Genomic DNA, 20,017 nt, shown 5'->3' on the forward strand with positions numbered 1-20,017 from the left:
ACAACTGTCAAGCGCCGGATGACAATGAGGAGCAGGAGCAGCAGCAGCAGCTATTTGCACCATCATCATCATCATCATCACCATCATCCGCTTCCGCATCATCTAGCATGTTTCCGTCCACTATACAATCTCCTTTACTCCCAAACAATATCAGGGCCCCTACCGACACGCCATCCTCTCCATCCGCCTCAGCCGCTGCCTCAACAACATCCTATCCCATGATCGACAATCCAGAGGAAAGCCCTAATTCCGCACTCCCATCTCCGTCACTGTCGCCTGTCTCTTCTGGCTCACAAGATATCATCTGGAGCCAAGCGGACACTAGTAATTCCCCGGAAATGATACCCTTAGACAAGCAGCTCAGCAAACAAACCGTAGTAGTGCCTTCAAGATCACACGAACCTCAACAACAGTCATCTATCACACCATCCACTATTAACACTGCCACTGCCACCCTAACCACAACCCCATCACCAACTCCAACGTCCACCACAGCGACGACGACGACCTCTTCCTTGCCTACCCACATGTTGGATACCTACGCCGAACTTCCGCAGAATATCCAAAATTATTTTCTTGTGCATTTGCTCCGCCGATCCCCCATGAGCGCTCTTAGACTCGCAAACTCCGCCATCCTGCAAGCCCTGAGGATGGACATTATTGCTCGCCTCCCACCGTTACTTACACACCGCATTCTGCGTCTCGTCGACTTTTCCAGCCTGTGCAGAGCAACTGCTGTCTCACGTCAATGGCACAAGATTATTAACGGTGATGCCGAGTTATGGCAAGCCAAGTTCGAGGAGGCAGGATATGTTGTGTCACCCGACGACTCTGAGCAGTTCTTTGGCGGAAGCATGGATTTGAGTAGCCAAGCCTTGGCATACAAGGAATTATATCGACGACACTATCGCATGCAGCTCAACTGGAAGTACAACCGATCAAAGCGTATGCAGCTGACCGGCCATTCCAATAACGTGGTGACGTGCTTACAGTTTGACGACGACAAGATCATCACTGGATCAGACGACCACAGCGTCAATATCTACGATATCAAGACAGGCAAACTGCGACGCGTCCTCGAGGGCCACGATGGCGGCGTATGGGCGCTGCAATATGTTGGTAACACACTGGTAACAGGCTCGACTGACCGAACGATTCGTGTCTGGGATATCGAAACGGGCGAATGCTGTGATGTCTTGCGCGGACATGCGAGTACGGTGCGGTGCCTCACAATTGTGATGCCGACACGGACGCGCGCAGGACACATGGAGCCGCAGCGCCCCATGCTTGTCAGTGGATCCCGCGACACAACCCTGCAGGTGTGGATGCTGCCTACTCTTGAAAAAGATCACAGCAATAACGAGCCACAGCTGCAGCGACGAACACGGCATCCTGTCATGCCCTTGCATGCAAAGACGTCTTATCCGCTCGAGCCCATGTCTACCGACGCAGATGACCCGATGGGCGAATGGAACAATGTCGGTGCCGATTACCCCGGCACAAAATACCACGTTCATACGCTCACAGGCCACACCATGTCCGTGAGAGACCTTGCTGCTCATGGGAATATCCTAGCTAGTGGTAGCTATGACAACACGGTGCGCTTGTGGCACCTGGAGATGGGACAATTGCGGCACGTGCTTGTTGGCCACGAGCAAAAAGTCTATTCGGTCGTCATAGATCCGAAGCGAAATCGATGCATTAGTGGCAGCATGGACTCTACCGTTCGTATCTGGAGTATTGTCGATGGAAGTTGTCTGCATGTCTTAGGAGGTAACTTGTCGAATTCAATGTCTCTTTTTATTTCTTTCATATAATCAAAGAGAGAGAAAGATACTGATCGGACAATCCCAATGTACCAAATAGGTCACACCATTTTGGTTGGTCTGTTGGGTCTCACAGACAATTTCTTGGTGAGCGCAGCTGCTGATCAAACACTCCGTGTATGGTCACCCGATGATGGTGAGCGGCAACATATACTTATTGGCCATCAAGGCGCTATCACATCGTTTCAGCACGACGAACACAAAGTTGTATCAGGATCTGAAGGTGGATTGAAGATGTGGAATATCAAGACAGGAGAGTTGATGCATGATCTAATCAAGAATGTAAGCGGCGTATGGAGAGTTGCCTTTGATGAAAGACGATGCGTTGCAGCTGTCAAATGCGCCGATAATATAACTCGTCTAGAAGTATTGGACTATGGAGTCGTTGGACTTTCTGAGTAGAAGAGAAACATGTCCCTCTGACCCGCCAAAATACCCCCTCCCTTAGCCTCCCATATAAACACACCACACACATACTCAAAACTACTACTACTATTATCAACACACACACGCACATTTCTCCGACTACGTTACCATCTTTTGTTTGCTCCCGCTAATTATATATTTATATATATTATAACACTCTCTTTTTATCTTACATACCAAATCGAAACCCACATTTCTTTGTTCTCTCAAGCACACGCACACACGTATATTAAAAATCTAAGAAACATCATTTACAACCAATGAAAAACAAGAAAAGATGCTAATAATGGCTTTATTATAATTATTGGTTGTTGTTGCTACTATTCTCATTACTGCTATTATCACTGTTGTGTTCTTCAGCGAGAAGCTTCTGTGCCTGAGGTGTAAACATGCCCCGTCCAGATAGGAGGTCAACCAAGGGACGATGCTCAAACCACCAGGCAGCGCGCGGCTTTCTTTTCTTCAAGTCCGTAATCGGCAGCAACTCCTTAATAGAATTATTTTTGACATTGGCACCTGAAATACCCACAACAGCAACTGATTCGTCGCAGTCAGTAAGCTCAACAGGTACTGGCTGCTTTTCGCCGTGGGCCTTATCGAGTGCATTAGATGAATGATCCTCAATAAACTGGACACAGCGCATAGCGAGCCGTGTAGCGCGGATGCGATCAAGCGGTGACGGTGTATCGCCTTGCTGGATATGGCCCAAGACAGCTGTGCGGGAATCAAACAGCTGATGGCCTTCGTCTTTAAGAATATTACTGATCACATCGGTTGTGTATGTTTCGCTGACATCCTCCGTCCGCAGAATGATACGGCCTTCAGACATATCGGCATCATCATCCATGTACATGGCCAACAAATGCTTGACGTCGGACTGCAGTCTTGACAAAGTGATACCTTCTTCTGGAATATAGATGGTGTTAGCACCGGATGCTAATCCGGCCTCAACAGCAAGGTAGCCCGACTTGCCGCCTTGGACCTCGACAACAAACACACGTCGGCGCGAGGATCGCGCTGATTGACCAATAGCATCGCATGATGAGACAATAGCATTGAGCGACGTGTCTGTGCCCAACGAATAGTCTGTTCCGGGAACATTGTTCGAAATCGTAGCCGGCAAGTGGCATATTGGGACACATAGAGATGGATAGTACTTGCGACCCTTTTCAAGTTCGACCAACGACGAGAATGCTTCAAAACCACCGACTACCATCAGCCCCTGAATCTTGTTCTTCTGCATTTGGTACGCAACCATGCCCATATCTACGTCGATGCCGGGTACATGACGGTTGGTGCCGAGTTCAGAGCCTCCGTGAGAGGTCCATCCATCCACACCAATCCAAGTTGCGTCTTGCATGGTTCCGCGCACCAAACCCGAGAATCCATTGTACACAGCAATAGGATGATGGCCACGATTGAGCGCATAGCGTACAGCAGTTCTTGTTGCAGCATTCATACCACCAGACGGGGCACCTATATGCACGATAGCGATCCGCAACCGTCGATGATCAGGTAGTACAATATTGGCGTTGCAATCATCCAGTATCGTGCTCGCTGTGAACGCGTCAAATTCTTCAGCAAATTGTGGATCGCGCAACTCCATGGCCCGTGCAAAGTTCTTTTCTTGGATCGCTTTGGCGACTTCGTGTGTTAATTCAACTGCTTGCATGAGCGGACATGTTGCAACTCGGTTATTTCTGGAAATAATCAGTGGGGATGGCGTGTCGATCTTTGCAGTAAGCACTGCACGAACGGCTTCGACGCCTTGAATGGTTGCCAGCACACGGTCTGCAGCGCAAGGGGAGCCACCACGTTGAACATGGCCCAGCGTAGTAACCCGCGTATCCACGCCGAGTCGGTCGCATAAGATTGATTTGATGTGATCTGCTTTGATGGGCTTGAGCGAGCTGTCGAGTGCACCTTCGGCAACAATAACAACTGTCTTGCGTTTTCCCAGATCGCGATGACGCTGCGTCACGTTACAAAGCCTTGACTCCCAATCATCCTCGCTCGGTGGTCGTTCGGGAATAAACACAAAATCTGCACCCGTGGCAATACCTGCCATCAGGGCTAACCAGCCACAGTGACGACCCATGACTTCGACGACGAATGCGCGAGAATGTGATAAAGCTGTAGTGTTGATCGAGTCAACCGCTTCACAGATTCGATGCAGCGACGTCACAGCACCAATGGTAATATCCGTGCTGCTCATATCGTTATCAATGCTGCCAACCAGACCAACAATCGTCAGATGCTTGTGCTTTTCCGCTTGTTCTGCTGAAATCCGGTTTGCGTCCTTGAGTGTATCGACAAGACCTGGCCATTCGGATCGGAAAACGTCAGCACCTGTCAACGAGCCATCACCGCCGCATACGATAATGGAATCAATTCCTCTTTTGATCAGATTCTCGGCACCTTGGAGTCGTCCCTCGGATGTTTGGAAAGGTTTACACCGTGCAGTGCCAATAGATGTACCACCCTAACATACATATAGCAAGTATTGTTTCTCTCTTAATGATAGTCCATCATTTTTCTTTCGCTATCCAAATTCCTTACCACACGGATCCAGCCTCGTACGCTTTTCCAGTCCATTCTTCGGATCTGACTGCCGCCATCCACCAGACCTATAGAATAGTAGCCCATATAATCTTTGCATTAACTTTGGCTGTAAGAAATTACTAAGAAGTGTGAAAGATAATCTGACCTTGATAGCCTTCGTATACGGCATACATTTCACAACCCTTGGATATACCATAACGGACGACCGCACGAACACACGGATTCATACCGGGCGCATCACCTCCAGACGTTAGAACAGCAATCTTGCGCGGCTGTTCAGCAGGCTGAGCTGCGCCTTCGATGGATGCCGGGACACCTTCGTGGCTCTGTTCATTCAACAAACCGGGGAACGCCAGCTTGTTGGTGAACAACAACACGTTACCGAGCGGATCCAGCGCATATAATTTTTCCGAGTCAGACTCTGGCACATCTTGGACGGATGCGCCCAATTCTTGCAGCTGGGAACGGACCTTGTCGATATCCTTGGTGATCAAGACGATCACTTGTTCTTCCAAACCCCAATCGACATCCTCATTGGGTTTCTGATCACAGTCAACGGCTGATGCTGAAAGCGAGAGTTTGATGATTAATTTGTTGGTCAAGTTGCCGCGTGCTGTATCGAGTTTCAACCACACGTTGCGGATATGATTCTCCTCGTCGTCACCGTTCGTTTGCTCCTTGCCATTGGATCGTAATTGATCCAAACACTTTTTGAACGCAAAGGCGTTGTAGAAATGAAGCGTTTCTTCGAATTTGATGGGTGAGTTGGCGCGAAGTGATATGTGCGAGAATCCTTCTAATTGCATAGCGAAGAGGGGTGGTAGGTCGTCTGCGTTGTGCGTGTTATTTGATTGTTTGTTTGGTACGAGCGGTTTGGTAAATGACAAAGGAAAAAGCCAGAAAAAGAAAAAAGACAAGCGGGACGGATACGTAGAATGAATAGCATGGGTGTTAAAAAATCCATCATTTTCTGCTATAATTAGTACCCCATCCCAGCAACTAATATCGAAGCATTTAGAAAAACCCTTGGATTAGAGAAGAGAAAGCCACCTTCATGCTTGTTGTTGTATTAAAGATGTGTGTATGTAGAATGTGCGTGTATGTGTGTATGTGTATATGTAATGAATATATCGGTAAATGCTTATTTAACATAGAAACCTTGGCTCTCCATGACAGCTGTTTTCAGCATGCGCTCTAGCTTATCTTTGGTCTCATATCGGTATAGGACCAGTTGGTTAAAGCACGTGTGTGCTGACGGTAATCGGTTGCAGTCTTCGCCCCCACATGCAATCTTAAGATCCATATGTGTGGCTCCTGTCGCAGGTATACGGTCACTCCCAGTGACGAACATGAGCAGCTTGCGCTGCATGGATGGCTCCATGGCTTTCATGATGCTCCAAAAATGTCTAGAAGAACGAGACAAGATTCGTTAGTTTTCTTGAAGCATGGGCAAATAGGAATGTAATTCAACGTACTGTATGGTATCTTCATCTTGTTCAAAGCCTTGATATTCAGTTTGGCCGCGTAAGTCATCGATTTCCAATGGTTCGTCGCTTCCTCGTACCAGCAATTCGATTTCCTGCGGTCGGAACAGTGACAAAGCATTGCCGCCGCACACATGGTAGAATCCTCGTCGGAAAGCACCAAACTGTCGCTCGACGCTGGTCTCAAGAACATGGTTCACGTAGAGTTCGATGAACAACTGACGATTTTCGTTCGTCACCATCAGGTTTTCGCCGCCGGGTACTAAGGGAACCGACTTCCTTTGACCAAATGCTTCGACTTCAGCAACAAATGCACGACAAAAGGTGCTTTCTACATCTCCTTCAAACGACAAAAGGTGTCGCAGCCCGCGTGCCAGAACTGGACGGAACACTTCAAGATCAGATAAACCGACCGGGTGACCCAGCAGCTTCTTATAACATGCAGTAGGCAGGTGTATATCCAGAATCGTCGAGTTGTATATAGCCAGGCCTAAGACGATACCAACAAGGAAATATTGATCTTCATTTTCAAAGCTCACTGAATTAAACCAGCATAGGTTGGAGTCTTCGTCATAGGTGAACATGCCGTATTGCGGATCGAAGAGTGATCGCACCAGTAGCAAGAACCATTCTTTCCGGAGGCCACCTGCATCCACACCTTCTTCTCCCACAAATTCTATCCGTAATGATTTCTTAAGGTCCAATTCGTTCTGCGCCAACTATAACCGTGTTTATCCACCAGGTTAAATAAATGGGCACACACTCTAATGGTACGATGGTTTGCTCTAGGTAAAGTTGAAATCATAGTACCTGGAGGAGGGAATCTTCAATGAGATTTTCACGTCTTACTCGTAGTACGAGATATGGCATGGATGCTTTTTGGTGGAAAAGCATATTAAAAAATGCTTCACGCCATTTCGTTTCCATTTGCCGCTTGGCGTCTGCTTCTAGAATTTGCATCTTTGCACCCATACTGATCAGGAAGGGGTATTGGCAGAATGCAAATTTCCTAAATAATGACAAAACTATTATTCTTAGCTATTGCTCTCATCTTCCCTTCATTCGCACACATTCCCTAGTCTGTCAGATACTGACCCTGATCGAGATTGCCACGATTCAAAGTCGCCTAAAAGGTTAATGTAATCAACCATTGTGTTATAAAACTCAAATATTGGCAATTTGTTGGCTTGATGATTTGCCGCGACTATATGTGATGATAGATTAGTAAAAGACGTAGCTATTTCGTCCCTTTAAGAAAAAAAACACTCACACAATAATGCCATGGTCCGTGCGGCACTGGATATCTTCCATTCCGATTCATAGGCTGCAGGCAAACCATGCTTACTTCGTCGTGCTTTGGATACCCGATACGTGATAAATGCGTGCACAAGATGAACTTTGTCGCTGAAACCTTCAGTGGTATATCTGAGCAAACGCATATGTTAGTAATTCCCTTGCATGAACCATTAATGCATGTAGGTCAACTCATGAACTTCTTACTTTGAGAACCAGTTGACAAGCCCCTGATGACACTCATTGTTGAGACAGCTCAGGATACCGAAAACTCGTTTCAATAGGTTGTGGTGGTATTTGGTTTCTGCGTGGAAGTTGTGTTGCGCCAAGAGAGGATTCTACAAAAAGAAGAGTGTGTATGCACGTGGTATGAGTTAACCAGCACACTCTTGTTGCAAGGTCCCCAGAGTCTTCATATACACTGTCTATTTGCACACCCACCTCCAGTACAATCAGCAAGAACCGAATGTCGCCCATTCTCCTTAATGGAAATGACGGTCGCTTCAGTAGCTTTTCGGTTGCTGTCATCATCCCTCGTATCACATTGACAGGCTATATGAATTAAATTCAGTGTTAATATGGTTGCATGGTGTAATTTTGTGGGGCACCGATCTTTTTCGGTGGTTTGTGTGGTCCTCGTCCTCTGTTTTACACCACTCTACTCTATCTTTCTTTCTCACCAAACTTAATAACATTCTGTATGCGCCACGGATGTCTTCCAAATTTAATCCGCTGTCTTCTAATGACGTCTCCATTCCCTATAAGAAATTCAATTAGCCTTTTTCCCCTCTTTCACTGTTTAACGCAAGTAACTTACATTGGTGAAGCTATGGTTTAGGCAGACCCAGCTGCCAAAAGCCGTTTCAACCAGCCTTTCGACAGGCTCATACAGCTTTTCTAGTTCTCTTTGCTCAAGTTCGCCAGATTCTCGTCGGGCTGCTTTTTCTTTAGCCGAGCATTTGGATGCCGTCCGTTTTAACTGTCGCAACGTGATAGGTTCGTTTGATATTTGTTTTCGGATATGCGGCTTCAAGTCGTTTACCGTATCGCATACCGGACACCGAAACCGAGCGACAGTTTCCGGGTAACGAAGTTCACTGTGGCGGTTTATGTATATATCAGAGAAGGTACAGGATAAGTATACGGGATTCAAAACAAACAAATATGCAATACGCCCTCCACGTCTTCTCACACTATATTCATATACGCTCTCTGTTTGTGTCTCTCTCCGCTTTCACCACCAGTCTTACCTGCTGCAACACATGCACTTTCCATACGCCTAAGCAAAATATAAAAGAATAATAGGACGGATACGGTCACATAATAATCAGAAAGAGGCACTCTTATGTTGCCAATAATGAAGCACCACTTTATCTTTAATTTTTCGTATGTTACTTACCATGTCGAGAGCTCGTTCTTCGTTCGCTGGTTCAGTTTCAGCAGCGATTGGCTCATTGGTTTCAGCTACTAGTTCATTATCCTCGTGGTTGTTGTTATTGTTACTACTAGTCGTGTTATTGTGATGCGTGGTTGCAATGGCAGCAACTTGACCGGGTAAATAAACTGTTGTCGGTTTACGGGCGGAATTCGTATGTCCGGTGGTCATGTAAGAAGGATTCATTGTCGTAGCTGTGCTTGTCGCTGTTCTGCCGTTGTTACTGTTGCCGTTGACAAGTCCACCATGGATAGATTGTCGCCATGGTTCAAATGACGTACTATAAGTGCCGGATTCCGCCATGTCGTTGACTGTACCCATGCAATTTGTACTTTATTAGAGAGAGAGAAAGATAAAATAGAGGGCCTGTAACAAGAAGGGAAGGTTAAAAAAAGCCGAGCGCAGAAAGGTGCATCGAGGCAAAATATATTCAATATCCGCATACAAACCTTCTTTTGGACGTTTCGCTGGAGAATATATAAAAGCAGAGTGGTGTATATGGGAGAGAGACAGAGAGGGGAGTCTGCGGGAAAAGAAGGTAGACACAGTGCTGCTGTGGCTCACAGCTAACGGACAGTTGTGCAGCAGTTGACCCTTTTACTCTTTTTGCTTCACTTTAAATGCAACTAAGCGACAGGCGATGGATAAGCTTTTGTACCGATCATAACAGTTACTACACATAGGCGCTAGCAGGAACTATGCCAGTTACAAGGTATTTCTGTGATTAGCTCTTACTCCACCTTTATTCATTGAGCATACATATGCATTGATGATGTTGGTTCTATGTGTAACCATGGTAGCGTTATTTTTCTCGTTTTGCCACGGGAAACAGCTGGAACACGTTTTTTTCCCGGAAAGTAAAGTTGCGTTAGGTGGAAATTGTTGTGGTCGCCACACTGGCCCAAGAGCGAATTCATACCATCACCGTCTTGGAAGCTTGCGACTTACGCAGCCACCAGTTATCAAGAAGAGAGAGCGAAGAGATGATACTATTACGTTAGCTTTTTGAAAATTACAAGGATGAAACCGGCCAGTATCCACATACGAAAAACTAATATCAAATTTAGAAATAGACAATGCCGATAATATATACGTATCTACGTTGCGTTCAAAGGTCATCATTGCCCGTATTAACTTAAGCTTGGTTCAATCGAGCACTTTCGGGTTATCATTTGCCACGAATGAAGTGAAGCATAGCAGGTTTCGCAAAAAGGAGACTTGAAGACGAGAAGAAGGAAAGCTTCTAGTTAAAGTTATATATGACGCCAATGAAAATTGCCTAACACTCTCATACACACATGGGCAAGAAATGTAGGCTAGACTAGCAAATGTGCCTGTTCCTTACTTTGAGATTTACAGTCTTTCCTACCACAAATATGGACAAGGCCTACTTCTGCACATACGAGGTTTGGCTTTTTAAATAACATTTATTGAAGCTTGAGTTTTAACCCTTTTACCTTTAAATACCAGAAGAACAAGTCTTGTACATACTATTGTCTGTACTCGACAAACTGGCGTACATGGCGATACATAAACTCACCTTTCTGGGGTCAAATCTCTTAAATTGAACAGAAGCAGCACAGCAAAAAGCTAGAGCATATGTCGTTACCATATTTGGCTATGTCGTTAAATTATAAAGTGACCCTTTTCCATTACATTTATATTGACAGGGCAGTCCTGTACCATGGCTGGACGGTCACTACGGCATATTCCGTGTAATCCTGATATGTTACACAGAATCATTGGAGATTTAGCATAGATTTTCGGTCGGTCTACTACCCATACAGCTGCTACTCTTCAAAGCTGTCAAAACAATTTTTTGCAGTGCGGTTTTTGCTTCAGTACAACTTTATGACATCAAGGCTAATCACACCGGGAAGAAAAATAAGGTATCTGTGGGGAATTCTTTCTCTTAGAAAATTGGTAGTAATGATCCTAATACAGGCTCATAATGACAAGTCTGTGATTTTTCTCGATACAATTATGTTACTTTAGGCAATCGTTTTCACGTGAATTTAACAGGGACGTTCGCAGATAGGGTACTACAATCATTTTTTGTGACACATAAACACAGGTAAGAAAGTAAATGCATGATGATGTTATTGACAAATCTATTTATTAAAAAAATTAAGAGTTATGAGTTAGCTTGCTTTTGTAACTCACAAAAAAGGAAACCCGTCCTTTCCATGCAAATCCACAGACAGAAAAAGAGAAAGAGAGAAAGTAAACACTTACGCAAAGCATTCCCCAAATTCATGGGGGACCTCGGCCGCACTTTTGAACCGTGGGCACGGGGAATCTTGAAATGAAGCAGGACTTACGCCCGGAGGCTGCCTGAGTAAAAAAAACAGCCGTTCGCGTGAAACGATGCAACATCCGAAGATGGGTCGAGACAGAGGCTACTAGGAACTGTGGAAGAAAGCAAAGGGGGAGGGGAGGGGGGTAAACTATATAAAGAACGCAATAGACGCTTTTAACGACTTCCTGGGTCAGAGTAAGGGGAAAAGGGAGGGGAGGGGAGGGTATATATATAACAAAGCAAGAAGAATATGAGGCTTTTAACGACTTCCTCCAGGTCCATTCAAAGCAAAAAGCACACGCCACCGTCCAGATGGATGGATAGATCTTGACCACAGCCGACGGACTACTTGGCAAGTCGGCTTCCAAAAGCGGGATGGCAGTAGAGCATCAATCTTGACCAGCATGGAGGTGTCTGTGCACTATCACCATTCTGAGAAACAAAAGAGACGAACAGATAATGGGAAATTATTAAAAAACACACACTCGCACCTAAAAATTCTATCGTGCTATACTTACCCATACTTCTACGATGAGACACAGGAGAACCGAACACACGGCCAGAGCAGAGCAGAGAATCGCAGCCAAGACAGAAACACTTCTTCTAGTTGGAGAAAGAAAAGAACATTAGAGGGCTGCACCTACTGTGCTATCTTTATTTTTTAAAACGGCATAACCATCCTCCTCCATCCCAAGCTGGATCCAGCTATACTTACATTTGTTTTGTCGTTTTACAGCAAACTTATACACAGAGAGAGATGGGGTCTAAGACAATCCAAGTCCAAACAGATCACCGCAGAGCCATCCTCTAATAGAAAAAAAGAAAACATTTATGAGCAGCTGCATACACTTTTTGACATGTCACGGCAGACATCTTCCTGGTTCTTCAAACACGCAAAGACAAAAACAAACACCAAAATCCTTTCCAGCTATACTTACTATCATGACATCCTTGACTTGGAGGAAGAGAGCCTTGAGTTCAAAAAAGGAAAATTTTTTGAGAGACTGCCATACTGCACACGTCAGGGTCAGGAACCCTTTCCCGTCACGCTGCTGCGCACACTGCACACCTTTGACACGTCATATCCAGCACCGAGGCCATCCTACTCACCTACCAATGTTCAAGTCCCCTTTTGCTTATACTTACTATCTGTTACTTGTCCGCCGGACACGAATAACCCAACCAGCATAAAGCAGAACCTGAAGTAGAGAGAGATCATGAGCAGGCTGTTCTAAATATGCAGCTACTTTTGACACGTCATGGCATCAGCACCTCCAACAGACACTCGACTTCTCTCCAGCTCATGCTCACATTTCATTCCCTACCGTACTTACAGTTGTTGCTTGTGCTTAAGGGTGGGGTGCAAACACCAAACCGAACCAACCATTTCAGAAAGTCAGGACCCTACAATAGTAGCAGAGAAGAAAAGAGTATAACATTAGCGGCTGCATGCTGTACACACACTTCTTTAGACACGTCAAGATTCAGATCTTCTTTCGTATATAATATCCACATGCAAAACCTCAAAGTACACTTCACACTTTCCATATTGAACTTACACTTGCATTTGTGCTTTGATAGCCAACGTGAAGGGGAGAAGGACCAGGTTAAGACGAGTAAAAGATCTGTGTCAAAAAAAGAAAGGAAGTGAGATAAACGGATCTTAAGAAATCGCTGTATACTCACAACCGGTTGCATACGCTCTTCTCACTCACTAACATAAGCACACACTCTTCGATCCTCTAATCCGTTCCAATCATGTTGAATAGCTTTGGTTTAGAAAAGTTGACGAGGAGGCAGAAGAGCCTCATGATTGCTGCGGCCGCACGGTTACATAGATTAATGAACACACGCGGCATTTGAGCCGGTCCATTCTATCCAATCAGGTTACTCTCTCACGTATATGACGCGCCGAGGTGTGTGACTCCTCCAGATCAGAAATTTATTCTACATGAATGTACGACTATATGAGTAGACGGGTATCGCATCGAGGAAAGAATCAAGGGGATAACCGTCATTGACACGATCTTTATCATCTGAGGATTGCCATCGCTTTAAACACGCTGAATACAAATATCAATACAAATATCAACATATTCACTACATTATGTATACAGAAGTATCCAAGATCTCATGAGACATGACGATCCTGCGCTTGCCAATGTTCCATTTGGAAACAAGCATGGTCTTTAGTGTTACCTTTCGCCAGGTATTCAACATTGTATCATCTCTTCTACTTTGCATTCTTTTACTATTGAGCGGTAGTACTTACATTCAAAAATTTGCATCAAGCCTGACAATAGGTCTTCCCTGTGATACCAAATGCGTCGCGCTCGCAGATCGTACAGCAGTGCTTAAATCGCTCATCCATTTGGCGCAGCGTCACCATCCACCACCTTGAAACCAACATGCGCGTCCAGCAAGCTGCCAACACTAATGATGCAAATGAGCTTTGCGAGTTTACGCTATATTTACTTTGCATTGGTGATGGTGCTGAGCTGTTGGTGCCAACCACTGATGACGAAGTCCGGCTTTCAGATCGAATGCTCATGCCAAATTATAAAATGTACGAGCTCATAGAAGCCATTTACGGCAACCTCAACGCACGACATGTGGATCGTGATTACCTCATCAATCCCTCTATCTTGACTCCAAAGAATGCCGACGTTTCAACAATCAACGATCTGATACTCGACCATTTCCTAGGCACCATACATGAATTCCCAAGCGCAGATACCGTGGATGATCTAGAAGATCAAAATCACATACCCACCAGAGCTTCTGAATGCAATGAATTTATCCGACCTCCCACCACACTCGCTAAAACTCAAAGTCGGTTACCCAGTCATGCTTTGCGGAACTTGCACACCCAAAATGGTTTCTGGAATAGGACACGGATGATTGTACGATCTTTAGAAAGATATGTACTTGAAGCTGATATAGCCACTGGACCTCATACCGGCAACATCGTCTTAATCCCTCGCATAACACTCGCACCTTCACTAACACGCTCCCCCTTCTATTTAAACGCACGCAATTCCCTGTTCGCCTGGCATTCACTATGACCATCTTTAAGGCACAGTGTTTCAACAATGCTGGCTTCTACATGCCTGAACCTTCTTTCACCCATGGTCTACAGTACTCTATGTAGACATGTCACGCGTCCGCAGCCCATCATCCACCAGAATCATGTTAGATCCCGAGAACTCAAGTATCGCGGGTCATCAAGGCCTAAACGCCCGAAATGTTGTTTTTCATGAAATTTCTTTTTATCGCCTATTCTCTTTTTATCAATATTACTACACCATCATTTTCCACACTTATATTCGCTTGGCAACCAAAATTGGAGATAGTAAGTATCCAACTTTGACGACTTTTCATGATAGAATACTTCTCACTGCACAATGACCTTGCTTGTGTTTTTAGAAACAGACAATAAGGATCTAATGCCAAAACAATGATGCAACCTCGCTCCACAGGGGGGCTTGGGGGTCAAGGGGGGAACCCCTTTGCGACACGTTTCCGGTGAATGACACGGAGCGAAGCGGAGGGGCTCATTCATCTGAGCGAGCAATCCGGGAGACTTATAACCTTAGAGAAATGTCAAACTCTTATAATAAGTAATTATGTTTATATTTGGGGACACAAGTCAATATAAAAAACAAAAATTCAATTTTTATAATTTTTAAATGTAAAATATTTTCTACTAATAAAAAAAAGTCTACCAAAAAATTTATTTCTACCAGTAAATAAAATAAAATCCAATAACTATTAGTATACTGTCAGCGAGGAAGGACCGCTAATAATTAGTAAAATTACTTGTGGCTTCTGATTATAATTGTAGTAGTGGTAAATGTAGGCAGTTAGCCTTCTCAAGTACTGTTGGCCGTCCACCGAGCAGTAGATAGCGCAGTAAATATGGCAGGGTAGGTTGTTATCACATTATTATGCGCCCATATGTTGTCCATATGTTCGTATCCATCTATGCATTGGGCATGCACCAGGTCGAGCATGGGAAATAGGCTGCTCTTCCCACTTCCGCTCTTTGTACTCTCGGGTGTTTTTCGTAAGGGGATGTCGCGCGGTGACACCCTACCATAGTTTTCGTATCCTTCAAACGTCTGTACAAGCCGTTCGCCATCTATCAAGAAGTCGTCTGTGCCGTAAAACACCGTGAGGGGGACCTTGGACACCGTAGATGAAGTGGAAAATGGGATTGGCGATGCGTCTGTTACATGAAGACATACCCCACGCTTTCCCCAGCCTTCCATCCAATCGGAAATTAGCTGAGATGACACAGGTCTTGGAGTAAACTGAAAGTACTTTGGCTTTCTTCGACGAAGCCAATGGGTATCCCACCAGGAGAAGAGGTATGCAAACATGCTGTAGGCCATGTGAGAGAACAGCACGGGATGACAGATACGTTGTGCAAACGACATGATCGGTATAAATGCTCCCGAGCCTGTAATTAAGTAGGTTCATTAATGACGTGATGTATCGGATTCGAATTACTATCTCTATGCAAAAACAGCAGCACTAGCGTCCTTCTCCTCGTGATAAGTTCCTATTCGTTTCTGTGCTTACCAAATATAACAGTAAAGGTACGCTTGTTCATTGCGATGAGCTGTTTCAACGGGAACTTGCTGCATCACGATACAGAAACACAAATATGAGCTTTCCGGCAATTCCGCCAGTTTGCCAAGAAAAATAACAAATACAAGGTTAAGGTATCACACTTACTTTACCAAAGTCCCTGAAAAGACAGCCGGAGCCAATGCAACAAAACAACTGAGTTTATCTGCTACTTCGTGGCGAAGCTTCAAGCCCACAAAAGCCATTGCATTTCCTTGTGAGTGCCCAATGTATGCGATCTAGATTGTAGACAATGAATTATCAGTACGCATGTATGCCCAAACGCTCATACACAGGCCCCAATACCTTGTGATGGCCGGTCTCTTCTCGTATAAAGTCAATCATGGTGGGCCAGTCGTAGGTACCAAGTTCTTTCAAACCCCATGCCCAATATTCAGGATCTCGGTGCGACAACGAAACATGATCAACAGATCCAGTTGCTCGTGTGTTTCCGAGCCACACATCGTATCCTTGTTCCACTAGAGCAAATGCCAATGATTTTTCTTCGTTCAGTAAAAAATCGCCTGAACATTGGAATAAGCCGTGACCGAGCAGCACGGGGCGCTTTTCTAAGAGAGAGCCGGGAATTTGAAATGCGGGGAAAAACATTAGCATATGTCATTGAAAAAGAGAAAAAAGAGCGAGGTTAAGGGGGGCTGGGGGAAAGGGGTACGTGAGGAGGCAGTTGCAAAAAGGCAAGTAGTTTTCAATATTTACTTGAATTATCGTTGCTGCCACCACCCCCGCCAATAATTCGATACATGCGAAGAATGTAGCCATCGTCAGTCACTATGTCGTAGACACGCGCTTCATATCCCCACCGCTTGATATAATAACATTCGTCTGGTACGATTTTCTCATCTGGATAATCACGCTCGTCAGAATTCATAGCGCGCCCTTCTTCGGAATAAGCACGTTGCGCGGATTGGGCAAAGGCAATGGTACAGATCACGGATAGTATCGATAACGACAAAAGCGAACAGAGAAAATGGTCAATGTGCATCCGTACCCATTGGATACAAGACCGTTTGAGTCGTTTTGGTGGCAGTGACGGTGGATAGTTGCGAAACCGATTACCATTATTGCTGGGAGGAGAAGAAGAAGAGTCGCCATCGACGACGACACCTTTAGCCGACAGCGAGGACGAAGAAGAAGCAGAAGGACCAGGAGATCGACGTAGAGTAGGTCCTTTTTCGCAGACGAATTTCTCATTTGCTATCGGAAATGTAGAAACATCCGACTGAAGTGTATCATTGCTTTGTATTAACATTGATTATACAGAAAAGAATGAAAGAGGGAAGGAAAGAAGAGAGAAGAGCGACATGGCTTAAGGTTTATAGCTAGAAGACAGGAAACGAGCAAACAGTTAACTCCGCAGAGGTTTCACTCCTCCTGCGGGCATGGCGATTGGAGAGCGTTAAAAAGCGCGTGCACTGGACCCATGCTTTCATAATTTTGTTTCGATGGCCACGACTGAACCAGGCCACCTCCTAACATACGACTTTCGCCCTTTGAATATAGATGATACTACACACATAAACGAAACAAAGCGATCCCTAAAGATCCTGCAATGGAATATTGAACGTAATTATGGTATGCGTAGTATGGCTTCTTTTTTATTCTCTAACTATATAAGGTACTTAGCCTAGCATACCTCTAATATATTATGTTTTATGCAACCAAAAACAGAACCCGACGCAATCATTACGACATTAAAGAAGCTTGATGCCGATGTCATGGTACTTCAGGAGATTGATATCGACTGCAGGCGTTCTCAAAGTCGCAATCATATGCTTGAACTATGTGAGGCACTAGGCGTTAAAGGTGGATTCGTTTGTGAGTTCTTAGAACTCGAGAGTTCCATACGGCGACCGCGTGACCAGGTGAGGATGCATATTCTCTTTCCAAAATAGCGCAGATCGGGTTTTCTTAATATAAATTATACGCTAAAAGAAGTGATTGATCACACAGGGAGGAGGTATCCATGGTAATGCTATCCTTTCAAAACATGAAATTAGTTTCAATGTGATTGATCATCGTTACCATGGATTCGACTGGGATCATCATGGCAGCAAACTACGTGAACCTCGTAAAGGGTAGGTCTTCTCGATCAAGCTTTGTAGTATTTATGCTCTTTCACGACAAATCAACTCACTTCTTATATGTAGTCAGCGATATAGCTTAGCTGCCACGGTCCGTGCACCCGATCTTCCACCCGTGCTGTGTTACTGTTTACATTTAGAGGTGTTCACCGGCATCATCGACCGTGTAGCCAATTTCTCTGAAATCCTTCAATACGCTTCACAACACACAGACGAAATCCCCCATCAAATTATTTGTGGCGATTTAAATACGATGGCACACTCAATCGCGCGGTTATCACCTAAATATGCCACGGATCGCTACAGATACTTGAGTCTTGGCGAAACAGAAAGCAGCTGGTGGGACCGGCGCGTGTTTGCGTTTCATGAACAAGATGGTCCAGTCAACAGCAGACTGGCAACTGCAGGATGGCTTTCGCGGGTTCCTTGGTTTTTCATCCGTCATTGGGCCTGGCTTTATACTCATGCGAGTGGATTTAGTATGGATGTTCTAAAAAAGGCACGCAATCCAGGATTCTATGATCCCTGGCCAGTTAATCAAGTGACGCTCGAGAATCCGGATTATTTCGGCCTGTTCAAAGCAAAGCTCGATTGGACTCTTGTTCGCTGTATGCAAGTTCTACATCGATCACGCGGAAATGAGGACTACAGTGCAAGCGATCATGCATATCTGTTGGTAGAAGTTGTTCCCGATGATGACGAGCAAGTCAAGCAGGAATACATTTTGTGGAAAGAGCGTCGAAAGCAATGGAACGAATCTGGTCTCCTAGATGAAAAAGGTTGGATGATGACCATTGTCGTAGCAATAGCTATTGCTGCTTATTTTTGTAATAACTAATGTAGCACCTGGACCTTATATGAGCGCACACGAACTGCTGCTTATGCTGTAATAAGTACTCCATAATATACAACGCTCAAAAGTACTGATAATGCATATACAGTATAGCGTGATATAGCAATCAAGAAAAAGTATGTGCATGAATTATTGCATGCTATGAAACAAAATCGAATAAAGGATACGCAACGTGTGAAATACGTACATACACAGTCATCCTAGCTTTTTTTTGCAGCCTGCATTATGATGATATTATATGCGGTGTATAGCTTTGTACAGTAGATCAAAGATTTTTAAAGACGCTTACAACCCGATTTTCGCAAATACACAAGTGATGCCATAACCATAACACCAGTCGTGTGCGATATATGATGCTGTAAGCCTTGATAGCAACCTCCTATAGAAAAATTTCTCACGTATGATCTGAATTATTGCAGATAATATATTTTTGTACGCTTAATTTTATTACTATAGACCATCACAATGTGGCCGTTGTTGTATCAAGTATCAAGAAAGAAATGACTTACCGAATAAGTAGTACATCAACAGATAAAGAAAACAATCCGCCATTATCATTCATTCTGTTCGCTATCATTAACCCTGTAACATGATCCTGGAAGAGGAAATTTGTTATCGGTATTATCAAATAGCAATGGCTTGAATAGTATTTTTACCAAACTGATCGCAAAAAACTGTGTTAGCTATCTGGCTAAGAAAGCAACTGGTGTGTTTATAGTCTAAACTGTTTCCCCCTCCTCGTGTTCCTTCATCACGGCAGCCATCAATGCAGTACTATGCAGCTCTATATATTCTTTTTCTGCATCAATAATTCAGTGTATGTTTTTTACGAATGACTTACCACCACAACTAATGATAACAACATGTTGTTAATAAGGATGTGATGAAAAATGAGGAAAAGGGACTTGCTCTCATCTCAATCCGTTTTCCCATCAAATAATGAAAATGATTTATTTTTCTGGGATGAGGAGGGAGTAAGATGTAGGATACACTACGTAGGTATGTCAGTGCCCTACATTTGATTGTATCAATATACAGAGAGCCCAATATTTTTGAATTATATAGGGGAGGTGGCAATCATAATATGATGAATATATACTATACT

At 44.5% G+C, this 20,017-nt stretch overlaps 5 protein-coding genes across 5 annotated transcripts; 2 read left to right on the forward strand and 3 right to left on the reverse strand.

Moving 5' to 3' along the window:
- Nucleotides 1-338: 338 nt before the first annotated feature.
- Nucleotides 339-2,228, forward strand: BDB00DRAFT_756771 (WD40-repeat-containing domain protein; the record flags this gene model as incomplete). The annotated part of the gene is made up of 4 exons (XM_053118932.1): nt 339-838; nt 869-1,394; nt 1,434-1,773; nt 1,867-2,228. The coding sequence occupies 4 exons, from the start codon at nt 339-341 to the stop codon at nt 2,226-2,228; spliced, it is 1,728 nt and encodes a 575-aa protein (XP_052983732.1).
- Nucleotides 2,229-2,553: 325 nt separating this feature from the next.
- On the reverse strand, nt 2,554-5,620 carry BDB00DRAFT_784798 (6-phosphofructokinase; the record flags this gene model as incomplete). Its single annotated transcript, XM_053120490.1, has 3 exons — nt 2,554-4,734; nt 4,812-4,879; nt 4,960-5,620. 3 exons carry the CDS (start codon nt 5,618-5,620, stop codon nt 2,554-2,556), a joined length of 2,910 nt encoding a protein of 969 aa, XP_052983733.1.
- A 335-nt stretch (nt 5,621-5,955) lies between these two features.
- BDB00DRAFT_868506 (uncharacterized protein) lies at nt 5,956-9,347 on the reverse strand (the record flags this gene model as incomplete). Its single annotated transcript, XM_053126479.1, has 11 exons — nt 5,956-6,220; nt 6,290-7,017; nt 7,109-7,307; nt 7,394-7,502; nt 7,569-7,723; nt 7,799-7,929; nt 8,033-8,143; nt 8,272-8,349; nt 8,409-8,688; nt 8,842-8,870; nt 8,991-9,347. 11 exons carry the CDS (start codon nt 9,345-9,347, stop codon nt 5,956-5,958), a joined length of 2,442 nt encoding a protein of 813 aa, XP_052983734.1.
- Nucleotides 9,348-14,980: 5,633 nt separating this feature from the next.
- Nucleotides 14,981-17,254, reverse strand: BDB00DRAFT_804570 (Alpha/Beta hydrolase protein). The gene is made up of 5 exons (XM_053122126.1): nt 16,675-17,254; nt 16,264-16,526; nt 16,066-16,196; nt 15,910-15,968; nt 14,981-15,787 (listed from the first exon to the last, which is right to left on the reverse strand). The coding sequence occupies exons 1-5, from the start codon at nt 17,225-17,227 to the stop codon at nt 15,198-15,200; spliced, it is 1,596 nt and encodes a 531-aa protein (XP_052983735.1). The 5' UTR covers nt 17,228-17,254; the 3' UTR covers nt 14,981-15,197.
- A 3-nt stretch (nt 17,255-17,257) lies between these two features.
- BDB00DRAFT_804574 (Endonuclease/exonuclease/phosphatase) lies at nt 17,258-19,106 on the forward strand. The gene is made up of 4 exons (XM_053122127.1): nt 17,258-17,550; nt 17,647-17,840; nt 17,929-18,053; nt 18,126-19,106. Exons 1-4 carry the CDS (start codon nt 17,421-17,423, stop codon nt 18,895-18,897), a joined length of 1,221 nt encoding a protein of 406 aa, XP_052983736.1. The 5' UTR covers nt 17,258-17,420; the 3' UTR covers nt 18,898-19,106.
- Nucleotides 19,107-20,017: the final 911 nt, after the last annotated feature.

Source organism: Zychaea mexicana, assembly GCF_025766255.1.
Source record: "Zychaea mexicana strain RSA 1403 chromosome Unknown BDB00scaffold_9, whole genome shotgun sequence".
NCBI lineage: Eukaryota > Fungi > Mucoromycota > Mucoromycetes > Mucorales > Lichtheimiaceae > Zychaea > Zychaea mexicana.

Coding starts and splice junctions, on each gene's coding strand:
- BDB00DRAFT_804574 (XM_053122127.1), top strand. CDS start 17,421: ATGGCCACGACTGAACCAGGCCACCTCCTAACATACGACTTTCGCCCT. Junction 17,551..17,646: donor GAATATTGAACGTAATTATG/GTATGCGTAGTA, acceptor AACCAAAAACAG/AACCCGACGCAATCATTACG. Junction 18,054..18,125: donor CTACGTGAACCTCGTAAAGG/GTAGGTCTTCTC, acceptor TCTTATATGTAG/TCAGCGATATAGCTTAGCTG.
- BDB00DRAFT_804570 (XM_053122126.1), bottom strand. CDS start 17,227: ATGTTAATACAAAGCAATGATACACTTCAGTCGGATGTTTCTACATTT. Junction 16,527..16,674: donor TGGCAGCAACGATAATTCAA/GTAAATATTGAA, acceptor GCTCTCTCTTAG/AAAAGCGCCCCGTGCTGCTC. Junction 15,788..15,909: donor TACCTTTACTGTTATATTTG/GTAAGCACAGAA, acceptor ACTTAATTACAG/GCTCGGGAGCATTTATACCG.